General features: G+C 42.1%; 1 protein-coding gene and 1 long non-coding RNA gene across 2 annotated transcripts in view; both read right to left on the reverse strand.

Moving 5' to 3' along the window:
* The window catches only part of LOC116685229 (NACHT, LRR and PYD domains-containing protein 3), a 29499-nt gene extending 22023 nt beyond the window's left edge, over window positions 1–7476 (reverse strand). Inside the window, exons 1-4 of the mRNA XM_032510389.1 lie at window positions 7179–7476; window positions 3898–5662; window positions 3638–3811; window positions 292–465 (exon numbers count right to left, since the gene is read on the reverse strand). Of these exons, the coding sequence (XP_032366280.1) occupies window positions 292–465; window positions 3638–3811; window positions 3898–5662; window positions 7179–7467 (2402 nt within the window). The 5' untranslated portion in view covers window positions 7468–7476. The remainder of the gene's footprint in view (window positions 1–291; window positions 466–3637; window positions 3812–3897; window positions 5663–7178) is intronic.
* Window positions 7477–9042: 1566 nt separating this feature from the next.
* Window positions 9043–10175, reverse strand: LOC116685232 (uncharacterized). Its single transcript, XR_004330927.1, has 4 exons — window positions 9907–10175; window positions 9208–9257; window positions 9106–9139; window positions 9043–9071 (listed from the first exon to the last, which is right to left on the reverse strand). It is a non-coding gene; the product is annotated as an uncharacterized LOC116685232 (long non-coding RNA).
* Window positions 10176–22812: the final 12637 nt, after the last annotated feature.

Genomic DNA, 22812 nt, shown 5'->3' on the forward strand with positions numbered 1-22812 from the left:
CCTTTCCAGTTTAAGTCCTTTCTGTTTATTTATAAAGAATTTGCAGATAACTGATCAAGAGTGAACCAGGTATCAACGTCACATGAAATTAAAACATAAAGGATTTCTAGATCTCAGCCACAGGTCATATTTCATGCTTTATGACATGTGATTAAGAATAAAAACAAAATACTTAGGAAACATTTAAATACTCTCTGAAATTAGTCCTGACATGAGAAGGGCTTTTTACATGACTTGAGCTTAAAGTTTATAGGAACATCTCAAATTAAGGACAAAGTAAGTTGATCTAACCTGAGAGTCTCCAGAGTGCAGTGTGGACTCTTCAGTCCATCAGAGATCAGCTTTCCTCTTGAATCCTGCAGGTTGTTGTTACTCAGGTCCAGCTCTCTCAGACTAGAGGACTGGGAGCTGAGAACTGAGGACAGAGCTTTACAGCTTCGCTGTGTCAGGTTACAGCCACTCAGCCTGGAGAGACAACAGGAAGTTATTTATTATTAACTCCTGTTATAAAAAGATAGCAGAGTATTTATTGATGAATGAATCCCACGTACAGAGCTTTGTTGGAGGAACAGTAATGAAGGAGACGGATAACATTTGTGTTTGTGTGTGAAGTCTGGACGTTTGGTGATAGAGAATATGAAATCCATTTTAAACACATATTAAAACTCTTCCTATATTATTCTAAACAATTTGGAAACATGAAATTTAATTGTGACTGAATTAAGCAATATTACACGAGAGGGTTTGATTTAACGTCATTATAGGGACGACAGTGATGCGGCGCTGAGGTTTGTAAACATGACTTAAGAGATAAATGACGCTAAATGAACCCTCTCGTGTAATAAAGTGCTTATACAACAACAGTTACCAACTATAAATGTTATAATGAAACTGGAGCCGACCCATATACAGTGGTGTGAAAAAGTGTTTGCCCCCTTCCTCATTTCCTGTTCCTTTGCATGTTTGTCACACTTAAGTGTTTTGGAACATCAAACCAATTTAAACAATAGTCAAGGACAACACAAGTAAACACAAAATGCAATTTGTAAATGAAGGTGTTTATTAATTAAAGGTGAAAAAAATCCAAACCATCATGGCCCTGTGTGAAAAAGTGAAACCTAATAACTGGTTGGGCCACCCTTAGCAGCAACAACTGCAACCAAGCGTTTGCAATAACGTGCAATGAGGCTTTTACAGCGTCCTGGAGGAATTTTGGCCCACTCATCTTTGCAGAATTGTCCTAATTCAGTTACATTAGAGGGTTTTCGAGCATGAACGGCCTTTTTAAGGTCATACCACAACATCTCAATAGGATTCAGGTCAGGACTTTGGCTAGGCCACTCCAAAGTCTTAATTTTGTTTTTCTTCAGCCCTTCGGTGGTGGACTTGCTGGTTTGTTTAGGATCATTGTCCTGCTGCAGAACCCAAGTTTGTTTCAGCTTGAGTACACGAACAGATGGTCGGACATTCTCCTTCAGGATCTCTTGGTAGACAGCAGAATTCATAGTTCCTTTTATCACGGCAAGTATTCCAGGTCCTGAAGCAGCAAAACAGCCCCAGACCATCACACTACCACCACCATATTTTACTGTTGGTATAATGTTCTTTTTATGAAATGCAGTGTTCCTTCTACGCCAGATATACTTGGACACACACCTTCCAAAGAGTTCCACTTTTGTCTCATCGGTCCACAGAATGTTGTCCCAAAAGTCTTGGGGATCATCAAGATGTGTTGTGGAGAAATTGAGACGAGCTTTGATGTTCTTTTGCTCAGCAGTGGTTTTCTCCTTGGAACTCAGCCATGCAGGCCATTTTTGCCCAGTCTTTTCCTGATGGTGGAGGCATGTACGCTGACCTTAACTGAGGCAAGTGAGGCCTGCAGTTCTTTGGACGTGTTGTGGGGTCTTTTGTGACCTCTTGGATGAGTCGTCGCTGCGCTCTGGGGTAATTTTGGGCGGCCGGCCACTCCTGGGAAGGTTCACCACTGTTCCATGTCTTCGCCATTTGTGGATAATGGCTCTCACTGTGGTTCGCTGGATTCCCAAAGCTTTGGAAATGGCTTTATAACCCTTTCCAGACTGATAGATCTCAATTACTTTCTTTCTCAATTGTTCCTGAATTTCTTTGGGTCTCGGCATGATGTGTAGCTTTTAAGGATCTTCTGGTGGACCTTACTGTGTCAAGCAGCTCCTATTTAAGTGATGCCTTGATTGTGAACAGGTGTGGCAATAATCAGGCCTGGGTGTGGCTAGAGAAATTGAACTCAGGTGTGGACAACCACAGTTATAGTATGTTTTAACAAGGGGGGCAATCACTTTTTCACACAGGGCCATGATGGTTTGGATTTTTTTTCACCTTTAATAATAAACACCTTAATTTACAAATTGCATTTTGTGTTTACTTGTGTTGTCCTTGACTATTGTTTAAATTGGTTTGATGTTCTGAAACACTTAAGTGTGACAAACATGCAAAGGAACAGGAAATGAGGAAGGGGGCAAACACTTTTTCACACCGCTGTATATATATATATATATATATATATATACACATTTACATATATACATATACATATATTTATACAGTACACATATATATATATATATATATATATATATATATATATATATATATATTTATATTTATATATATATATATATATATATATATATATATATATGTGTATGTACTGTATAAATATATGTATATGTATATATGTAAATGTGTATATATATATATATATATATACACATTTACATATATTTATACAGTACATACACATATATATATATATATATATATATATATATATATATATATATATATATATATATATATATATATATATATATATATAGAGAGAGAGAGAGAGAGAGATTTACTCCTCAACTCAGCGGGCCTGTATTTGACAACAACTTGTGTCCCTTTACTATATCTTATTCTCCCCCCCCAACACTGTCCCCTTTCATGTCTTCAACTGTCCATAAAGGCCTAAAAATGCCTCAAAAAATATATTTTTTAAAATAAACTGGATACATAGTGTGGGGCAATTCGCTCTCAAAATAAAGAAAAACTGAGGATGTGTAGTGCCTCCATGTTAAACGTTAGTCAGCCAGTCATCTTAAGCTAACGTTAGCATTGTAACGTAGAGATTAGGGAATTGTCCAAAACGTAATAACTACCGCGCAAATAAACACCAAACTGCTCAGATAACTTAATCTGGTTATAACTAAAATATCTACTGGAAAAGCCAAAGTTTCATTGATAGATTTAACTTCTATAGATTTAGATAATAAACGTCCACAAACGTCATTATTGACGTGTCAGTGGCATAGTTGATGTGGTCTAACAGCTGATGTGGTCCAAACAGCTGATGTGGTCCAAACACCTGATGTGGTCCAAACACCTGATGCTGATTTGAGTATGTTCTAAATGTCTCGTTGAACAATCAGATTGTCTGGTCAGATTTACTTGTTGTATAATCAAGATTAAACAAACGCCCAGTAATCTAAGTCAGATAATATTAAAATATAAATTTCTGGATGTCAGCCACAGTTCATATTTCATTCTTTATGAAGTGATTCTAAATAAAATACATTTTCAATTCTGTGTTTTCAAAGACTATTTTTGTTGGTCTGACCTGAGAGTCTCCAGTGTGCAGTGTGGACTATTCAGTCCATCAGAGATCAGCTTCCCTCCTGAATCCTGCAGGTTGTGGTTACTCAGGTCCAGCTCTCTCAGACTAGAGGACTGGGAGCTGAGAACTGAGGACAGAGCTTTACAGCTTCTCTGTGTCAGGTTACAGCCACTCAGCCTGGAGAGACAACAGGAAGTTATTCATTATTAACACTTGTTATAAAAAGAAAGCAGAGTATTTATTGATGAATAAATCCCACATACAGAGCTTTTTTGGAGGCTTTGACCACTGGCAGCATCCTCAGAAGAGCCTCCTCTGAAGCAGAGTATTTCTTCAGGTCAAACACGTCCAGATCTTCTTCTGATGACAGTAAGATGAAGCCCAGAGCTGACCACTGAGCAGGAGACTGTTTATGTGTGGTGAGACGTCCTGATCTCAGGGACCGTTGGATCTGCTCCACTAGAGAACGATCATTCAGTTCATTCAGACAGTGGAACAGGTTGATGCTTCTCTCTGCAGACAGATCCTCATCCATCTTCTTCTTGATGTACTCCACTGTTTCCTGATTGGTCTCTGAGCTACTTCTTGTGTGTGTCAGCAGACCTCGTAGGAGATTCTGATTGGTCTGCAGAGAAAGACCCAGGAGGAAGCGGAGGAACAAGTCCAGGTGTCCATTTGGACTCTGTAAGGCCTTGTCCACAGCACTCTGGTAGAACTGTGTTGATGATGTTTGTTCTTCTGACAGCAGGTTGACTCCAGAGTTGGTGAAGGTCAGATGGACATGAAGAGCAGCCAGAAACTCCTGAACACTCAGATGGACAAAGCTGAACACCTTGTCCTGGTACAGTCCTCTCTCCTCTTTAAAGATCTGTGTGAACACTCCTGAGACCACTGAGGCTGCTGTGATATCGATGCCACACTCTGTCAGGTCTGATTCATAGAAGATCAGGTTGCCTTTCTGCAGCTGCTCAAAAGCCAGTTTTCCCAGAGACTCCATCATCTTCTTGCTCTCTGGACTCCAGGTTCGATCCGTTTCAGCTCCTCCATCATACTTGACGTTCTTCCGTTTGGCCTGAACCACCAGGAAATGGATGTACATCTCAGTCAGGGTCTTGGGCAGCTCTCCTCTCTCTCTGGTCTTCAACACGTCCTCCAGAACTGTAGCAGTGATCCAGCAGAAGACCGGGATGTGGCACATGATGTGGAGGCTTCGTGATCTCTTGATGTGGGAGAGGATTCTGCTGGCCTGCTCCTCATCTCTGAATCTCTTCCTGAAGTACTCCTCCTTCTGGGGGTCAGTGAACCCTCTGACCTCTGTCACCATGTCAACACACTCAGGAGGGATCTGATTGGCTGCTGCAGGTCGGGTGGTTATCCAGAGGCGAGCAGAGGGAAGCAGATTCCCCCTGATGAGGTTTGTCAGCAGCACACCCACTGAGGTGGACTCTGTAACATCAGTCAGGATCTCAGTGTTGAGGAAGTCCAGAGGAGGTCGACACTCATCCAGACCGTCAAAGATGAAGAGAACCAGGACCTCTTCAAACCTGCTGAGTCCTGCTTCTTTGGTTTCACTAAAGAAGTAATCAACAAGTTCCACCAAGCTGAACTTTCTCTCTTTCAGCACATTCAGCTCTCTGAAGGTGAATGGGAATGTGAACTGGATGTCCTGGTTGGCTTTGCCTTCAGCCCAGTCCAGAGTGAACTTCTGTGTTAAGACTGTTTTCCCGATGCCAGCCACTCCCTTTGTCATCACTGCTCTGATTGGTTCATCTCTTCCAGGTGGGGTTTTAAAGATGTCTTCTTGTCTGATTGTTGTTTCTGGTGTGTCTGGTTTCCTGGATGCTGTTTCAATCTGTCTGACCTCATGTTCTTCATTGACCCCTGCAGCCCCTCCCTTCAGGAGGTAGATCTCTGTGAACATCTGATCCAGAACAGTTTGGTTTCCTGCTTTAGCAATCCCCTCAAACACACGCTGGAACTTCCTGTCTAGCTTAGATTTGAGTTTTTGATGACACGCAGCACGAATCTCTGAATGAATAAAACAATGATGTCAATGAGGGTTTGTTCTGGTGAATGTGAGTGTGCACATTTCTGTATTCATCAAATCTATTCACAAAGACAACTGATATGTTGGGCGTCTCAGTCAAAAAGTATAGAAGTAACAAGAGGATAAACTCTAGAGGAGGTTGTGTGGGTTCAGTCTAGGGTGACCACCTGCTAATAAGCCCAAAGGGGGACAAGGGGTATGTTTCTGAGGGACAATGTGGGACACTGCTTGGCGCAGCGGTGTAGTTGCTCAACAACACAGGAACAGTTTAAACTAAAGAGTCTTCCCAGTCTTCCTTGTACCCACTCCTCTTTTTAACTGATGATGGGGGGGCGGGGCCTCAGACTGCTCAGACTCAGGCTCTTTCTCCAGTTTTCGAATTGGAAAGCGCGTTCCTAGAAGTTCCTTCCCAGTGTCTGGTATGCACGTGCGTGCGCTGTCATGACAACAACGAATCGGAGGGATTTTAACTATTTGTCTGATTTAAAGTCATATTCTGTAGATTCTGGCTGATAGTGACGTTTATAAGTCAGAGAGACTAAATCCGTTCAGATCACGGATCATCTCCAGTCTGTTGTTAAAATTAAAATCAGCAACAGATTGCATGTAGAGCACTTTGAGAGCTACAATTAAAACAACTGGAGACTGTTTACCAGCTGATATGTGGGTCTGATTATATTTTATTAAATCGGAATCGCACCACAGTGTTTTTGTCACTTCCTGTTCCGCCTGGAATCGGCTGGAAACTGTCCGACTTAACCGCAGCTTTTTATCTCACTCATACGTCTATAAACTCTTCATTGTCCCAATAAACCAGAAGGTACATGACTTAATAACAGAGGGAGTTAATATTGCAGGCAGTATCTTCCAGTGACATCAGAGTGTGCCGACTCTAACCAGCAGAGTTACCAAAACAGTCTGACTGGGTTTCATCATGTTTTGTTGTCAGAGACCATTTAAATGTAGTTTCTCTTGTGGACGATTGGGAGCTTGTTCTCTTCTTGTCAACACAACATACACTACCGGTCAAAAGTTTGGGGTCACTTAGAAATTTCCATTGCACTCCATTATAGACAGAATCCCAGCTGAGATCAGTTGCCTTATTTTTTTAACCAGGGCAGCAGTTTTTAGATTACATTATGTGCTTACAAAATTGCATTAGGGTTCTCCAATGTTTTCTTAGTTAGTTTTTTTAAATGATATCAGATTAGTAAACAGAATGTGCCTTTGGAACAATGGATGAATGGTTGCTGATAATGGGCAATGTAGATATTGCATTAAAGATCACCCACCCACTCAGATCAGCTGCTATTCTGTCTATAATGGAGTGAAATGGAAATTTGTAAGTGAACCCAAACTTTTGACCGGTAGTGTATGTATCTTTGTAGATAAGAGGGAGACATATAGGTAACACAGCTGATGGTTGTTGAAGACTGGGATATACAAGTTGGATCTTTGTTACATCTATTATTTAAATTTATAATGAATATGACTTACCTGCACGTTCTGGGGTGTTGACTTCTCCATGACGCGGTAACTTCTTCACCAGATCATTTAGATTCATCTTCACTAAAACTATTCTGGTCACATCAATAATCTTTATACTGTAGGTCTGGAGCATCATATCCACGGTGTTAAGCCGGGTTTCTTTCTCCAGTTTACTCTTTGGGATTGCTGGGAAGTCGTTGAGGGCTCCTTCCTGCTGCAGGTGCCAATTAAACTTTTCAAAGTGCTCAGCTCCTAAGGCTTCTAAGATTCTTAAGACGACTTCTTGAGGCGTCTCCATCTTTTGTCCCTGCAAAGATCCAGAACATACCAAAAAGAAACCCACCACTTAACAGAAATGTTTTGGGATATTAAAATTACAGACCAGTTTTGTAGATTGTGTTATGATTAGTGGGCTTAACCCGGAAGTGGACAGAATTTAACCCGGAAGTGGGTCGGGTTGTCTTGAAATGGGCGGGGCTTTAACCGGTATGTTATTTTAAGCATGCAATTGATATGATTTGATCAGAAATGTATTGCTAATTAGAAAACTATTTACATGACAGCATCAAGCTTCAGATCAATGGTGTTGTCATGGGGGGGGGGGGGGGGGGGGGGCGGCAGATGCTGTTTCTCAGATCTGCATTGACTTTAATGAAGCCAGCTGACGGTTAAATGTGACTATCACAGAACGCAGCGCGGTCAGTTGAGGAGTTTTGTTTAATCCGAGCATGGATATTGACTCATATTACTTGTATAATACTTGTACTCGGCAAAAGTGCTTTATCCGTGCCGGATACTCGTTTCAGCCGAGTACTCGGCTCATCCCTAGTTATTATTAAACCAAAGTAAGGGTTCTGCATTAATTAAGTAGACAGCTGTGTTTCATTTGAGAGCCAGTTGAGGTGGTTCGGGCATCTGGTAAGGATGCCTCCTGGGCGCCTCCCTAGGGAGGTGTTCCAGGCACGTCCAGCTGGGAGGAGGCCTCGCGGAAGACTCAGGACTAGGTGGAGGGATTATATCTCAAACCTGGCCTGGGAACGCCTTGGGATCCCCCAGTCGGAGCTGGTTGATGTAGATCGGGGAAGGGAAGTTTGGGGCTCCCTGCTGGAGCTGCTGCCAAAGCGACCCGATACCGGATAAGCGGATGAGCGGAGGAAATTCTCTGTTGCTCTGCCTTAGTAAGACCTCCCTGAGTTACTTGTAAGGGGTCCAAATGCTGACACCAAACCTTTGACCCAGTCCTTCAAAAAGTCTCATGTTACTGGTCCTGCTCGACTCAGGCCTACTCATCACAGTCACCATGGGAACAGTTGCCATGCTGTGGTGGTGTGAAGCACTTGACCCCAACTGGATTTCTAGAGGAGTAATGGGAACTGAAGTGAGGGGGCGGGAGCCAGCCACCGGAGAGCAAAGATGGCAAGTGGTTGTACCCAGGGAACTCACCAGGGAAGATCCTGAGGTGCATCATGGGACCCCCATAAGAGAAAGACCCTGAGCTATTGGGGCCAGAGAAATGCCATGTTTCTCAAAGGCTGACAACAAGGACTCATGTTGAACTGGATTAAATCAGGAGAAAGAGACTACATATGTTAGATATAATAAGCCTGCAGGAACATGAAGGGGGTTGACGTAGATTATGAATCCCCCAAATATAAGCAGAGAGTTTCTCCATCAGAGGTGTGTGATGTTACCTGTCAGGCTGCTCACCTGTTAAAGTCCCGTCCAGATGAGGACAGAGAGACGTGGTCCTCCGTCTACAGATGCTGACAGACGCTGCTGCTGTCTGTGTTCATCTATTCCTCCACCTTTAAATCCTGAACCAGAACTGGGCGTGTGAGGTGGAGCAGAGGGCGGTCGGAGGTGGAGCTCAGCCAGTCAGAAGCAGCTGGAGACCCTGCAGACCTCCACAGAGTCCAACCTGCAGGACCCTGCAGACCTCCACAGAGTCCAACCTGCAGGACCCTGCAGACCTCCACAGAATCCAACCTGCAGGACCATGCAAACCTCCACAGAGTCCAACCTGCAGGACCATGCAGACCTCCACAGAGTCCAACCTGCAGGACCCTGCAGACCTCCACAGAGTCCAACCTGCAGGACCATGCAGGCCCAAAAGAAAAAGAAGAAGAACAACAACAACAGGTTCATTGTTAACTGATGGAGGAACAACAGTCTAGAAACAGTGCACTCCTTGTCATGGCTAGGCCTGAACATGTCAGACAGCTGCAGACGGCCTCCAGCTCCAGAGGTCACCTCGCTGCTGAAAAGTTATTAATATAATTATACCTAATATTTGCGTTAATAAAGCAGAAATTATGAATTATTTTGACTACTAGTTAAGATCAGAGGAGTGTATGTTGAGTAGAAGCTGATTTGAAATCAATGAAAGTGATTAATTGTATTTGCTGTGATGGACTCCATCCTTTTTTATGGTAATTTGGTTAAAATTAATTCCATATTCCTGATCTAGACGTTGGTAAAAGGGTCAAATGTGACCCGAGGACAACAGGAGGGTTAAAGTCTTTCTGTCCTCTCACATGTTTGGGACGTCTTTGCGTCTCACTGCTGAGACTCCAGAAAGACATCTGCAGGTAGAGTCCCAACATGGCCGCTGATAACACACACACACACACACACACACACACACACATACACACAGATACACACACACACACACACACACACACACACACACACACACACTCCCCCCTCCCCCCATTATAATGAAGCTGTTTCTTACCTCCTTTAGAAGTGAGGTGACCCTCTCTCTGAAACTAAAGAACAGCTGGAGTTGACGAGTAGAACGTTCCAGACAGACGAGTTCAAAGTCCTTCAAAGACAAGACACGCACACACTGACACACACACACACACACACACACCGAGTTCAAAGTCCTTCAGCTGGAGCTCCACGTTGAGAGAAAGAACTGCGACACGGCCTCTGGAGAGTAAAAGGAAACAGGAAACAGGAAACAAGAGGAACCGCCCAGAGAGACTCAGCATGAGCACATCCACTGGAGACAGTTAGCATGCAATGACATGTAGTGGAATGACTCTGCTTAGATCACAATAGAGGACACACACACACACACACACACACACACACACACACACACACACACACACACACCACACACACACACACATAATTGAGGTAAGGTTGGAGACACTACCTTATTTAATCATTACATTGTGTGTGTTTCCTCTCTGCAACATCGGGGTAAAAGAACATTTACAGGAAGAGAAACATAAAACATAGATTTGTAGATTTACACTTTAACATTGGTTGGTTTTAATATGCTGAAGAATCATATTTTAGACGTTTGCTCCTGAAAATGATGCATTATAATGATTGACATAAAGTGTTTGAGGCTAAAATTTATGTGGAAGGCACCTCCCCCCCCCCCTCCCCATGTGGAAACTAGGCCATGAGGGAAGTTGATACTTAAATTGTTCTGATGGATCCGTGTTATTGATTTACTGGCTGAAAGTTTTAGGATGAATATTATTCACCACATAGGATCAATAAGGGGTATCAACTGTATTAATGTGTATATAGTAGTGTGTATATAGTAGTGTATATATAGTAGTGTGTATATATAGTAGTGTGTATATAGTAGTGTGTATATATTGTTTGTTTTGTGGTTTGTGACTGTGATCAGGTTTCAGTCAGAGAGTAAAAGTCTTCAGGCTGTCGGAGCAAAAAGACTCTCCCTCATTCCTCACAAGTCAGCTGATTCCTCTGATTACATCACACCTCACTCAACATGGAACATATACTTTGGTAAGAAGGTCACAACAAAACAAAAGACGCACAACAACAGGTGGATTATTAACTGATGGAGGAACAACAGTCTAGAAACTAAGACCTCCAGTGGCCCAGCCGGGTCGACACAGATGTGCACGCTCACTTCTCTTGTTGCTCATTTCCTTATATTGGTGTTGTGGCTTTTGCATTTCTCTTGACCCGTCTGGGCCACCGTACAATCTGCATCACCAGAGAGAGGTGGCATGAAACTACCAACAGATATCTGACATCCATCTCCAGTCTGTCAAATAAACTGAGATCCCAACGCTCTGACCCCCATGTCTCCAGGGACAGATGACCACCACCGACCAGGCTCAACTATTACAATCAGGTTTGGAGTTTTAAACATTTTAATAAATTATTAAGTGTTAATCAGTACCCATTTAAATCCATTTTATTTATTTGACATAGTCTAATCAGTTGTATATATATTCAAAGTTGTGTAGCCCTTGGTTCCTTTTGCAATAAATATATGATCACTGTATTTAAAGTACAAGTAGTAGATACTGGATTTTTTAAGGTGGTAATTAAAAAGGTAAAATGTGTTTAACATCTTTAAAGGATCTTATGGGTTGCTCCAGCCAACAAACTTAAATTGAACAACAGGTTGATTACTGACTGATGGAGGAACAACAGTCCAGAAACTAAGACCTCCAGGCCTGATGAAGACCCAGTCCCAGCTTCCTGTCCTGGGCCTCCTCCTCCTCCACATAGCACTAACAGTAACAGAGGCATTTAGTTATTTATTTATTTATTTAATTATTTGACAGGGGACAGGGTAACACTTTAAAATAACCATAATTAATAGATGGTAAATTGATAGTTAATTAATCTTTAGTTAATTATCATTTAACTGTTAGGAAACAGTTTGTTTACTGTTAAGAAACAATTAAATTATAATTAATAATGATTACTAATTATTAGAAGTGCTTTGATAAAGGGCCGATGTGTAATCACATTTTTATAAATTGCGGTTAAACTTACAAATCTGAAACATTTCTACTTAGGTTTGAATTTTAGATGTTGGGTGAAAAACATTTTTATGACCAACGTGGTTTTACTCATCAAAGAAATATAACATTTAGAGGAAAGTTTACCAAAAGCAAAAAACAACTACATGTTTTTTACTCTTGGAGATATTAACTGTAGAGAAATGGCATTTTGGTTTGTTGCATTAAAAAATATATTGGAAAAAAACTCAACAGCAATGTTTCTTTCCAGAAATCATGACGTGGTTACACAGGACGCTATCAGATCTGGTCGACGTGGTTAACCAGGACGCTGTCAGATCTGGTGGACGTGGTTAACCAGGACGCCGTCAGATCTGGTTGACGTGGTTAACCAGGACGCTGTCAGATCTGGTTGACGTGGTTAACCAGGACGCTGTCAGATCTGGTTGACGTGGTTAACCAGGACGCCGTCAGATCTGGTTGACGTGGTTAACCAGGACGCCGTCAGATCTAGTTGACGTGGTTACACAGGACGCCGTCAGATCTGGTTGACGTGGTTAACCAGGACGCCGTCAGATCTGGTAGACGTGGTTAACCAGGACGCCGTCAGATCTGGTCGACGTGGTTAACCAGGACGCCGTCAGATCTGGTCGACGTGGTTAACCAGGACGCCGTCAGATCTGGTCGACGTGGTTAACCAGGACGCCGTCAGATCTGGTCGACGTGGTTAACCAGGACGCCGTCAGATCTGGTCGACGTGGTTAACCAGGACGCCGTCAGATCTGGTAGACGTGGTTAACCAGGACGCCGTCAGATCTGGTCGACGTGGTTAACCAGGACGCCGTCAGATCTGGTCGACGTGGTTAACCAGGACGCCGTCAGATCTGGTCGACGTGGTTAACCAGGACGCTGTCAGATCTGGTCGACGTGGTTAACCAGGACGCCGTCAGATCTGGTAGACGTGGTTAACCAGGACGCCGTCAGATCTGGTCGACGTGGTTAACCAGGACGCTGTCAGATCTAGTTGACGCTATCAGATCTGGTTGACGTGGTTAACCAGGACGCTGTCAGATCTGGTGGACGTGGTTAACCAGGACGCCGTCAGATCTGGTAGACGTGGTTAACCAGGACGCCGTCAGATCTGGTCGACGTGGTTAACCAGGACGCCGTCAGATCTGGTCGACGTGGTTAACCAGGACGCCGTCAGATCTGGTCGACGTGGTTAACCAGGACGCCGTCAGATCTGGTCGACGTGGTTAACCAGGACGCCGTCAGATCTGGTCGACGTGGTTAACCAGGACGCCGTCAGATCTGGTAGACGTGGTTAACCAGGACGCCGTCAGATCTGGTCGACGTGGTTAACCAGGACGCCGTCAGATCTGGTCGACGTGGTTAACCAGGACGCCGTCAGATCTGGTCGACGTGGTTAACCAGGACGCCGTCAGATCTGGTCGACGTGGTTAACCAGGACGCCGTCAGATCTGGTCGACGTGGTTAACCAGGACGCCGTCAGATCTGGTCGACGTGGTTAACCAGGACGCTGTCAGATCTGGTTGACGTGGTTAACCAAGACGCCGTCAGATCTGGTAGACGTGGTTAACCAGGACGCCGTCAGATCTGGTCGACGTGGTTAACCAGGACGCTGTCAGATCTGGTTGACGCCGTCAGATCTGGTTGACGTGGTTAACCAGGACGCTGTCAGATCTGGTTGACGCTGTCAGATCTGGTTGACGTGGTTAACCAGGACGCTGTCAGATCTGGTTGTGAGCGGTTTATTTGGGAACTATTGTCCATCAAAGCACCATGCCATGATAGTTTTCCATTAAACTGTTCACAACGAGGTCTAGGGATTATTGTTAGTTATTACGTCATGCTTTCTGAAAAAGGTGTGAAAATGTTATTCTTGGTGCATTGAGCTACATTTAATTAAAGCTTATCTCCTTGGATATCTCCATTCTTTGCAAATCACACCGACCGTATGCTGGCTAGTCTGGCATGTGCCAGATGTCCCCCCCCCCCAGGCATAAAACCGTATAGCCAGACCTTACTAGACTACTGTGGAGATAGCTCTGGCAATGCGAGAATACACCAACATTACCTGGATATAGACCTCTGGGTAAAAGGAGCTTTATTTTTTTTCAATATTTTGAGTAAGCTTCCCCTTGGAGCACATCACTTTTACCTAAATTCCTCCCAAAGAAGCCTAACCAGGAGACATTATATGGTTTTGCTTTAAAAGGGAACTACAAATACTTAAGATGGTTTAAGACATCAGTCACATCTGTGGAAGGAGGATTTCATGTGGCAAGTTATCAGTTGTGCCATTATTTAGGTTTTATAGTTTAATCCTATCACATTTTTACAGGGTTAATTTTTTTTCGTTTTGTCATAGAGATACACACCCCAATTTATGTTGAGATACATACCCCAATTTATGTTGAGATACATACCCCAATTTATGTTGTATGCTTATTTTAAGTAGTGAAATGATTGAAAAGTGTATCTTTATGAACTGTTGTCTACTTTTGCAGTCAGAAGCCCAACAGAGATCATCAGGAGATACAAGAGGGTGTTGAGGTCCTACAACCATTGCGTGACATTAGGTGAAGCGTGTGCACATGATGGAGTGACGGAGCTGACAGTGAGGTCTAAAGCGGCGATATCGGCCATATCTTCCCCACAACAGTTTGAAGAACTAATGGCAGGATACAACAAACTACATGAGATATCTGACTTCCTCAGCAGGTGTGAAGACGTGATTAGCTCTGTTGTCAGCTCAAGCTTTTTTCAGCTCCGTCTTTTGGCCAAAGTCAAGTCCTTTCTCAGTCGGCAGGATCTCAAGAAGGCGATCCATGCATTCATCAGTTCAAGACTGGTCTACTGCAACGCCCTTTACGTTGGCCTCAGTCAGTCATCAATTTCTCGTCTCCAACTTGTGCAGAACGCTGCTGCCCGATTGTTAACAAGCACGTCCAGACGTGAACACATTACCCCGGTGCTGTCGTCACTCCACCGGCTCCCAGTCCGTTTTAGAATTGATTTTAAACTCCTGCTGTTTGTTTTTAACGCCATTTATGGCTTGGCCCCCTCTTACTTGTCTGAGATTTTAACTTTTCGCAATTGTGGCCGAGCCTTGCGTTCCTCGGGTTAGAACGAACTACCCCCTGACATCCGCACCACTACTGACCTCAGCCTCTTTAAAACAAAGCTTAAGACCCACTTTTTTAAATTAGCATTTAATTCTGACTAGGGCGATACTGTCTCTTAGGTGTCCTCCTTCTGTCTGCTCCTTTCTTTGCATTTCTGGAAGGCTTTTAATGTCCTGCAGCGCTGCACCACTACAGCACTTTTAATGAATCTGTATGTTTTGTATGTGTTATGTATTGTTTTATGGCTTTGTTGTAAAGCACTTTGGGTACCTTTCGGCTATTGTAAAGGGCTATACAAATAAACTTGATTGATTGACTTGATTAACAGCGATCCACAAGTAAGGGCCAATACAGCTAAAAATAAAGTGGTGGGTAAGCTCATACCCTACAATAATAACTATTAATACTAAGAGGGAGCAGAAGTAATCGGTTGGGAAGCTAAGTGGAGTGATGTTGAAATTGTAATGTTCAAAAAGGACGATGCAACGTAAAGGTTTGTGCATGTTCATTTATTTTTCATGTATGGTCATTGTTCTTTTTTACATGTTTGACCACACTGTAACATTAGAGGAGCAACAATACCACTTTATTCAACACAAGCATGGAAACATACGGATAACCCTTTATTAGATGTTTAAACAAATGCAAAGTTTCAGCAAGTAACTTTGATTACAATCTTTGTAATAAAGGTTTTATTAGTAATTTTGTGTTTTTTTTATATCCCACTCTGACTTGCAGGTGCATTTTTCATTTATATTTTTGTTTTTTTGTATATAATTTAATAAAGGGCAAAACATTTCTCATTAATTACCAAGAACTTACTAATAACTATGAAAAACATCAGTCGCACCTTTATAATACCCATCCACACCAACCCTTAACAAAGTATTAATTATCTAAATAATGTTTATAGATGGTTTATAAAGTATTTAATAACTATTTATAAAGTATTATAGTCATCTGTTTCAACTTTATAATATTTTTTAATTAATTTAATTGTTTCTCAACAGTAAACAGACTGTTTCCTAACAGTTAAATGGTAATTAATAATTGTTAATTTACAATTATTAAACATTATTTATTATAAAATGCACCAGAATTAGACAAAAGGATGATTTTCATCCGTTGTCCCTGGATAGATTTTTTTTTAAATTGTCTCCCTAATATAACAAAAAAAAAAAACATTAAGAAGATTACAGTGAACAACACAGATACAACTCTTTAAATCCCGTTGGTAAACACAGTGTACAAGTTCGCTATAACACAGACATTAGGGGAAAAAATTAAATAAAATGATCCTACATATTGACACACATGAGGGTCCCAAACTGACTGATTGGACCAGATGACAGACCCCGGATCATCTCGTAGACCAGACAGAGGTCTGAATACCTGATGACATTTTCCCAACTTAAGAGCTTTTGTAAAATGGCACATTGGTGAAATCTTGATGGTTTTTCATCCAGAATTTTGATTGTCCGTTTGTAAAGTGACTCTAAGGATTTGAGTGTGGTTTTGTTGGCCTGGGACCAGGTTGAGAGACAGCGAGTGATGTGAGACTGAACCATAATGTACGTGAACCTTTTCGCTGCCTGAAGTGACAGGCGGGATCTTATAAACCGGAGATTTTTGATTTTAAATTTGACTCGATTGCCGACCTTTTTTTTCCGTGATTTAAAAGCTACTTTAGAGTCTATTAAGATGCCGAGGTGTTTGAATTCTGACTCAGCTTTTATTTTTTCCCCTGTCACATAAACGTCTGCCTGATTATTTGCAATGTTTGATGTAGAAAAGTACATTGAATGTGTTTTATTTATATTAAGTTTTAAGCAGGATTGATTTAGCCAATCAGAGACATGGACCATAGACTGTGGAAGTTTTAAAGCAACTTGTTTTGTGTTTTTACCCGGGGTATTAGTCACTGTATCATCTGCATACATCTGAACACAGACGTCTGGACAAGCTAAAGGGGGGTCGTTTATATGAGGTGAAAGTTGCAGAGGCCCCATAACAGAACCTTGAGGTACCCCTGTGGATATGGCGAGGGGCGGCGAGTGGTAATCACGGATCCCGATGGACTGGGAACCATCCGATAGATGTGATTCCATCCATTTTAATGCATCTGATAAGTTAAATTTTCTTAGTTTGGGTAATAATATTTGATGGTTTACAGTGTCAAAGGCTTTTTTAAGATCGAGAGACACAGCTCCAACCACGCCACCTTTATCCAGTAAATGTTTGATATTTTCTATGAAAAACAATTAGCAGTTTCTGTGGAGCGTTGAGTTCTGAAACCAAATTGCATTGAATGAAGGGAAAATGTGGTAATCAAAGTGTTATTATTTGTTGGTAAATTAGTTTCTCTGTGACTTTTGACACAGTAGGTATGATGCTGATTGGTCTGTCCACTGACAATGGATCTCCATTTTGGAAAATTGGAACAGCAGCAGCTGACTTCCACTCACCTGGAAATCCTGCCTCACTAATGGGAGATTGGGAGTTTTGGTTTCTGGTGTTAATAATGTGGAGCTGGGTTCTTTCACCATGCACATATCTATGCCAAATATGTCTCTAGGTCTGGAAGCTTGTAGTGGTCCTACTGTCTGTGAGACTTCGGATTCTGTGACGGTGCCTGGTTTAAAATTGTTCTGAATTATTTATTTATTATATGATTGCTCGATGGGAAGCTTTGGGCAATAGTGGATTCACATTCAATAAAACAATTATTGAAGGCATCTGCAACTTTGTTTGAATTTTTTGTAATCTGTCCATTTATCTTAATTTCTGAAAGTGGTTTACTTTTGTGTCCAGTCCTACAAGTTTCTTCATTTGGTTCCAATTGTTTTAGACTCCCTTTTTACATTTTCGGTTATAGTCAAACCATCTGCTTTGGCCTGGCCGACACCTTTAATAGTTTTATTACACAATGTTGTAACAAGAAGTTTAGCACTAGCTGACTTAGTTTTAATTGCATTTTTTAACATAAGCTCCCTCTCTTTCATCCCGGGAAGTATGTTTTTATTGTATTTGTGTTTAACCTTAGACCTAAAATATGTAATGTCTCTACTAAAGAGTCCCGATTTGTTCCCAACAACATGTGATCCCCGTCCATCTGCTGGACAGAACTATTAAATCCTTCCTGGAGGTTTTTTAGGATTTCAAATAACTCACGCCCAAGGATTAAAATGTGTTTAGAACAACCAGCTAACGAATTGCATAATTTAAATATTCTCTCAAGTCGGTTGGTAAATAATAAATCAATCTGGGTGAATTTATTACTGAAGTGTGAGTATTTACACACAGTATTTGGGAGCACGGTGCTGTTTTGGCTCTGGTTAGGAACTTCATTCTGCACTTTACAAGACTTCTTGGAGTCACCATCTGATGCTGGTATGGGGTATGCATAGTGTTTACTTTTCCTTTTCCTTATATGTGTGAGTTTATTCCTATTATTACTGTATGTTTTCTTATTCCTGGCACTTGTTTTTTTTACGAAATGTTTGTTTTTATGCGTGATAGGTTTTAAAATACCCTTTGTGAGCCAGGGGTTGTGACCGAGTGCACCACAGTTTACAGTCTTCTCAGGGATGGTACGATAACTAGAGTTTTGGATTTCAGTGGTCTGTAAACTACCCCCCTGCTTCTGTGATTTAATCTTACTAGCAGGTTCATCAGTATTATCAGATAACACAACTCCAGATTCTGGCCTAGCGTTTCCATTGTTTGTAATGATATTGTCAGTAGTTGACCGAGTGGAGTCTGTTCCTCTGGTAAAATCATTTGTGGTACAAAAAGAAAAAGAAGAATTTAGAGAATTAATGAAGAAATCTTTGATAGTATCATCTCTGAGAACATCAATATTAATGTCCCCTAGCAGGACACAATCTTTGTTTTTCCTTTTTATGGAGAATAAAATGTCCTCCAGTTTGACTTTGAAAGTATCAAGGTCAGAGTCAGGGGGACGATAAATTAATCCTACTATAAGTTGTTTGGCATTCGTGAGGTTTATCTCAATAAAAAGGGAATCACACTGATTATCATCTAAGACAATATCATCACAAACTCTCACATGATGTCTGGACTGCACATATAAACAACCACCACCACCAGCAGGGCGGCCAAGCCTGTTTTTGGGAACTAGCTTGTAGTTAAGGTTAAGAATATCAGGATTATTAATCCAGGTTTGACTGCAAGCAATGACATCAAAGTTACAGTCAGAGTCTGAGAGTAAGGTAGCCAATTCTTCATGATGTTGTGAGTCAGAGGAGACTGTGTAGAAGGAAAGAGAGCCAGCAGGACAGTCCACTTTCACCGCTACTCTACCAGAGACACAGGGGACGGAGATGGACGTTCTTCTGTCATTGTGACGGACATAGTAACAACTATCACCGTGGCAGACCAGACTCCTGGACTCAAACCTCTCTGGATGACCAGGATATGGCTGATCCTCCTCCACCCGTGTCACCGTCCTGTTGTTGTGAGACAGTTTGAGGTTCCTGTCCACCGTGTTTGGTGTCGACTGTGAGTTCACAGGAATCTGACGGAGAGAACGAGACACAACACAGCTGCAGTTATTAACCAATCAGCTCTTTGGTGATGACATCACAGGGTTGAATGAGTGATGTCACAGTCCTGATGAAGAAATGACTCCAGCAGGCTCCACCCTGAAAGGTTTCTCTGGTGAGGATTGGGAGCTTGTTCTCTGTTATAAGATATATTCGATGTACTATATTCAACTGCTTGGCTGTGTAGCGATATATGGGTGATTTTCACACTCTGTTCTCATAAAAGCTTATGCAAGCATTTCACAAAATGTTCTTTTGTTGAAACATGTATCTCACGTTCTCTTATTGAAACATGTATCTCACGTTCTCTTATTGAAACATGTATCTCACGTTCTCTTATTGAAACATGTATCTCACTAACCAAGGACGGAGGCCCAACCACATCACACACACACACACACACTATGCTGTTTGTATCAACCTATAACCCAACCACATGATTACACACTCACACACTATTATTGTTTGTATCAACCTATAAATAAAGGGACTGCCTCGGGGCGACTCTCTTTTGGGTGTTCAGCCTAGCAGGTTGCCCTTTGTACAAAGTAGCTTGGTTGTCCCGTGTCATGTCTTGAGCCATCTTAAACGTGAAGAGAGAAATCTCTTCACGTTCTCTTCTTGTCAACACAACATATGTATCTTTGTAGATAAGAGGGAGACACAGGTAACACAGCTAATGGTTGTTGAAGACTGGGATATACAAGTTTGATATTTGTTACATCCATGTTTTAAATTTATAATGAATATGACTTACCTTCACCTTCTGGGGTGTTGACTTCTCCATGACACGGTAACTTCTCCGCCAGATCATTTCGATCGAGCTCCTTTAAAACTATTCTGGTTACATCAATAATCTTTGTACTGTAGGTCCCGAACATCAAATCCACTGTTTCATGTCTGTTTGCATTCTCCAGATCACTCTCTGGGATTGCTGGGAAGTCGTTGAGGGCTCCTTCCTGCTGCAGGTACCACTTAAATTTATCAAACTTCTTAGCTCTCAACCTTTTTAAAGTTCTGAAGACGACTAGTTTATCCTTTTCCATCTTTTGTCCCTGCAAAGATCCAGAAGATACCAAAACGAAACCTGCCACTTAACAGAAATGTTTTGGGATATTTAATTACAGACCAGTTTTGTAGATTATGTTATGATGATAATTCAACATTCATTCATGGATCATTACATAACGGTAATAATTAAACCAGAGTAAGGGTTCTGCATTCATTAAGCAGACAGCAGTGTTTTATCTGAGAGGCTCAGGCAGAAGATGACATCATCTCTTTATGAATCCATCAGACTTTTTAAAATCATCTTAACCCTCGTGTTGTCCTCCCGGGTCAAAGAGATTAACTCTTATTATTATTTTTTACCTTTTTTGACATTTCCAACGCATTTTGTTATTTCACTACCACCACCTTATTAGTTTTACTACTTTTTGGTAACAAATAACCTCATTTATTTAGAATTGTACCTAATATTTGAGTTAATAAAGCAGAAATTATGAATTATTTTGACTAATAGTTAAGATCAGAGGAGCGTATGTTGAGTAGAAGCTGATTTGAAATCAGTGAAAGTGATTAACTGTATTTGTTGTGTTTGACTCCATCCTTTTTTATGGTAATTTGGTTAAAATTAATTCCATATTTGTGATCTAGACGTTGGTAAAAGGGTCAAATGTGACCCAAGGACAACTGGAGGGTTAAAGTCTTTCTGTCCTCTCACATGTTTGGGACGTCTTTGCGTCTCACTGCTGAGACTCCAGAAAGACACACACACACACACACACACACGCACACACACACACACACACACGCACACACACACACACACACACACGGCCGCTGTATGACAGCAGTGTTGATTAAAATAGAGGCCTGTTTTCATCAAGAGGCGTTGAGACTTACACAATAATGGTTACACCCATACAAAGGTATGGTTAAACCAAGGACACACACACAAAAACACACAATTATGGGTACAACTCACCCTCCCCCCCCCCCCTCCCATTATAATGAAGCTGTTTCTTACCTCCTTTAGAAGTGAGGTGATCCTCTCTAAAACTACAGAACCACAGCTTGAGTTGGCGAGTAGAACGTTCCAACAGACGAGTTCAGAGACCTTCAGGTGGAGATCCACTCCGAGAGAATTAAGGCGAGAACCAATCAGCTAAGAGAAGAGAAACGAGGTCATCGTTACTTTAAGAAATGAAGGGCAGTCGCTCCGGGAATGGTGAAAACTCTGAATGTGTCTCCAACTAGAAACACAAAAACCATCAAGCACTACAACAAAACCTCATCCTTCTGTGAGCCATCACATGAGGATCGCCCCCCAAGGAAAGGAAGACCAAGAGTCCCCCCCTCCCCCCCAGGAAAGGAAGACCAAGAGTCCCCCCCCATCCAGGAAGGAAGACCCAGAGTCCCCCCTGCTACTGAGGATAAGTTCATCCAAGTTCCAGCAGCTGAGATCAGAGAGCAGCTGATAGCACCCAGAGTTCTAGCAGCAGAACATCTCTAGAACAACTGGTAAGAGGAGACTGGATCAGACCTTCATGGTCCACTAGCAGCTAGGAAACTACGGCTAAGGAGAGGAGACAAGGCTAGGAAACCACGGCTAAGGAGAGGAAACAAGGCTAGGAAACCACGACTAAGGAGAGGAAACAAGCCTAGGAAACCACGGCTAAGGAGAGGAAACTCGCCTAGGAAACCACGGCTAAGGAGAGGAAACCAGCCTAGGAAACCACGACTAAGGAGAGGAAACAAGCCTAGGAAACCACTGCTAAGGAGAGGAAACAAGCCTAGGAAACCACGGCTAAGGAGAGGAATCAAGCCTAGGAAACCACTGCTAAGGAGAGGAAACAAGACTAGGAATCCACGGCTAAGAAGAGGAAACAAGCCTAGGAAACCACGGCTAAGGAGAGGAAACAAGCCTAGGAAACCACGGCTAAGGAGAGGAAACAAGCCTAGGAAACCACGGCTAAGGAGGAAAACAAGACTAGGAAACCACTGCTAAGGAGAGGAAACAAGACTAGGAAACCACGGCTAAGGAGAGGAATCAAGCCTAGGAACCACGGATAAGAAGAGGAAACAAGCCTAGGAAACCACGGCTAAGGAGAGGAAACAAGCCTAGGAACCACCTGCTAAGGAGAGGAAACAAGCCTAGGAAACACTGCTAAGG

The sequence above is a fragment of the Etheostoma spectabile genome, unplaced genomic scaffold, assembly GCF_008692095.1.
Source record: "Etheostoma spectabile isolate EspeVRDwgs_2016 unplaced genomic scaffold, UIUC_Espe_1.0 scaffold00569674, whole genome shotgun sequence".
Taxonomy (NCBI): domain Eukaryota; kingdom Metazoa; phylum Chordata; class Actinopteri; order Perciformes; family Percidae; genus Etheostoma; species Etheostoma spectabile.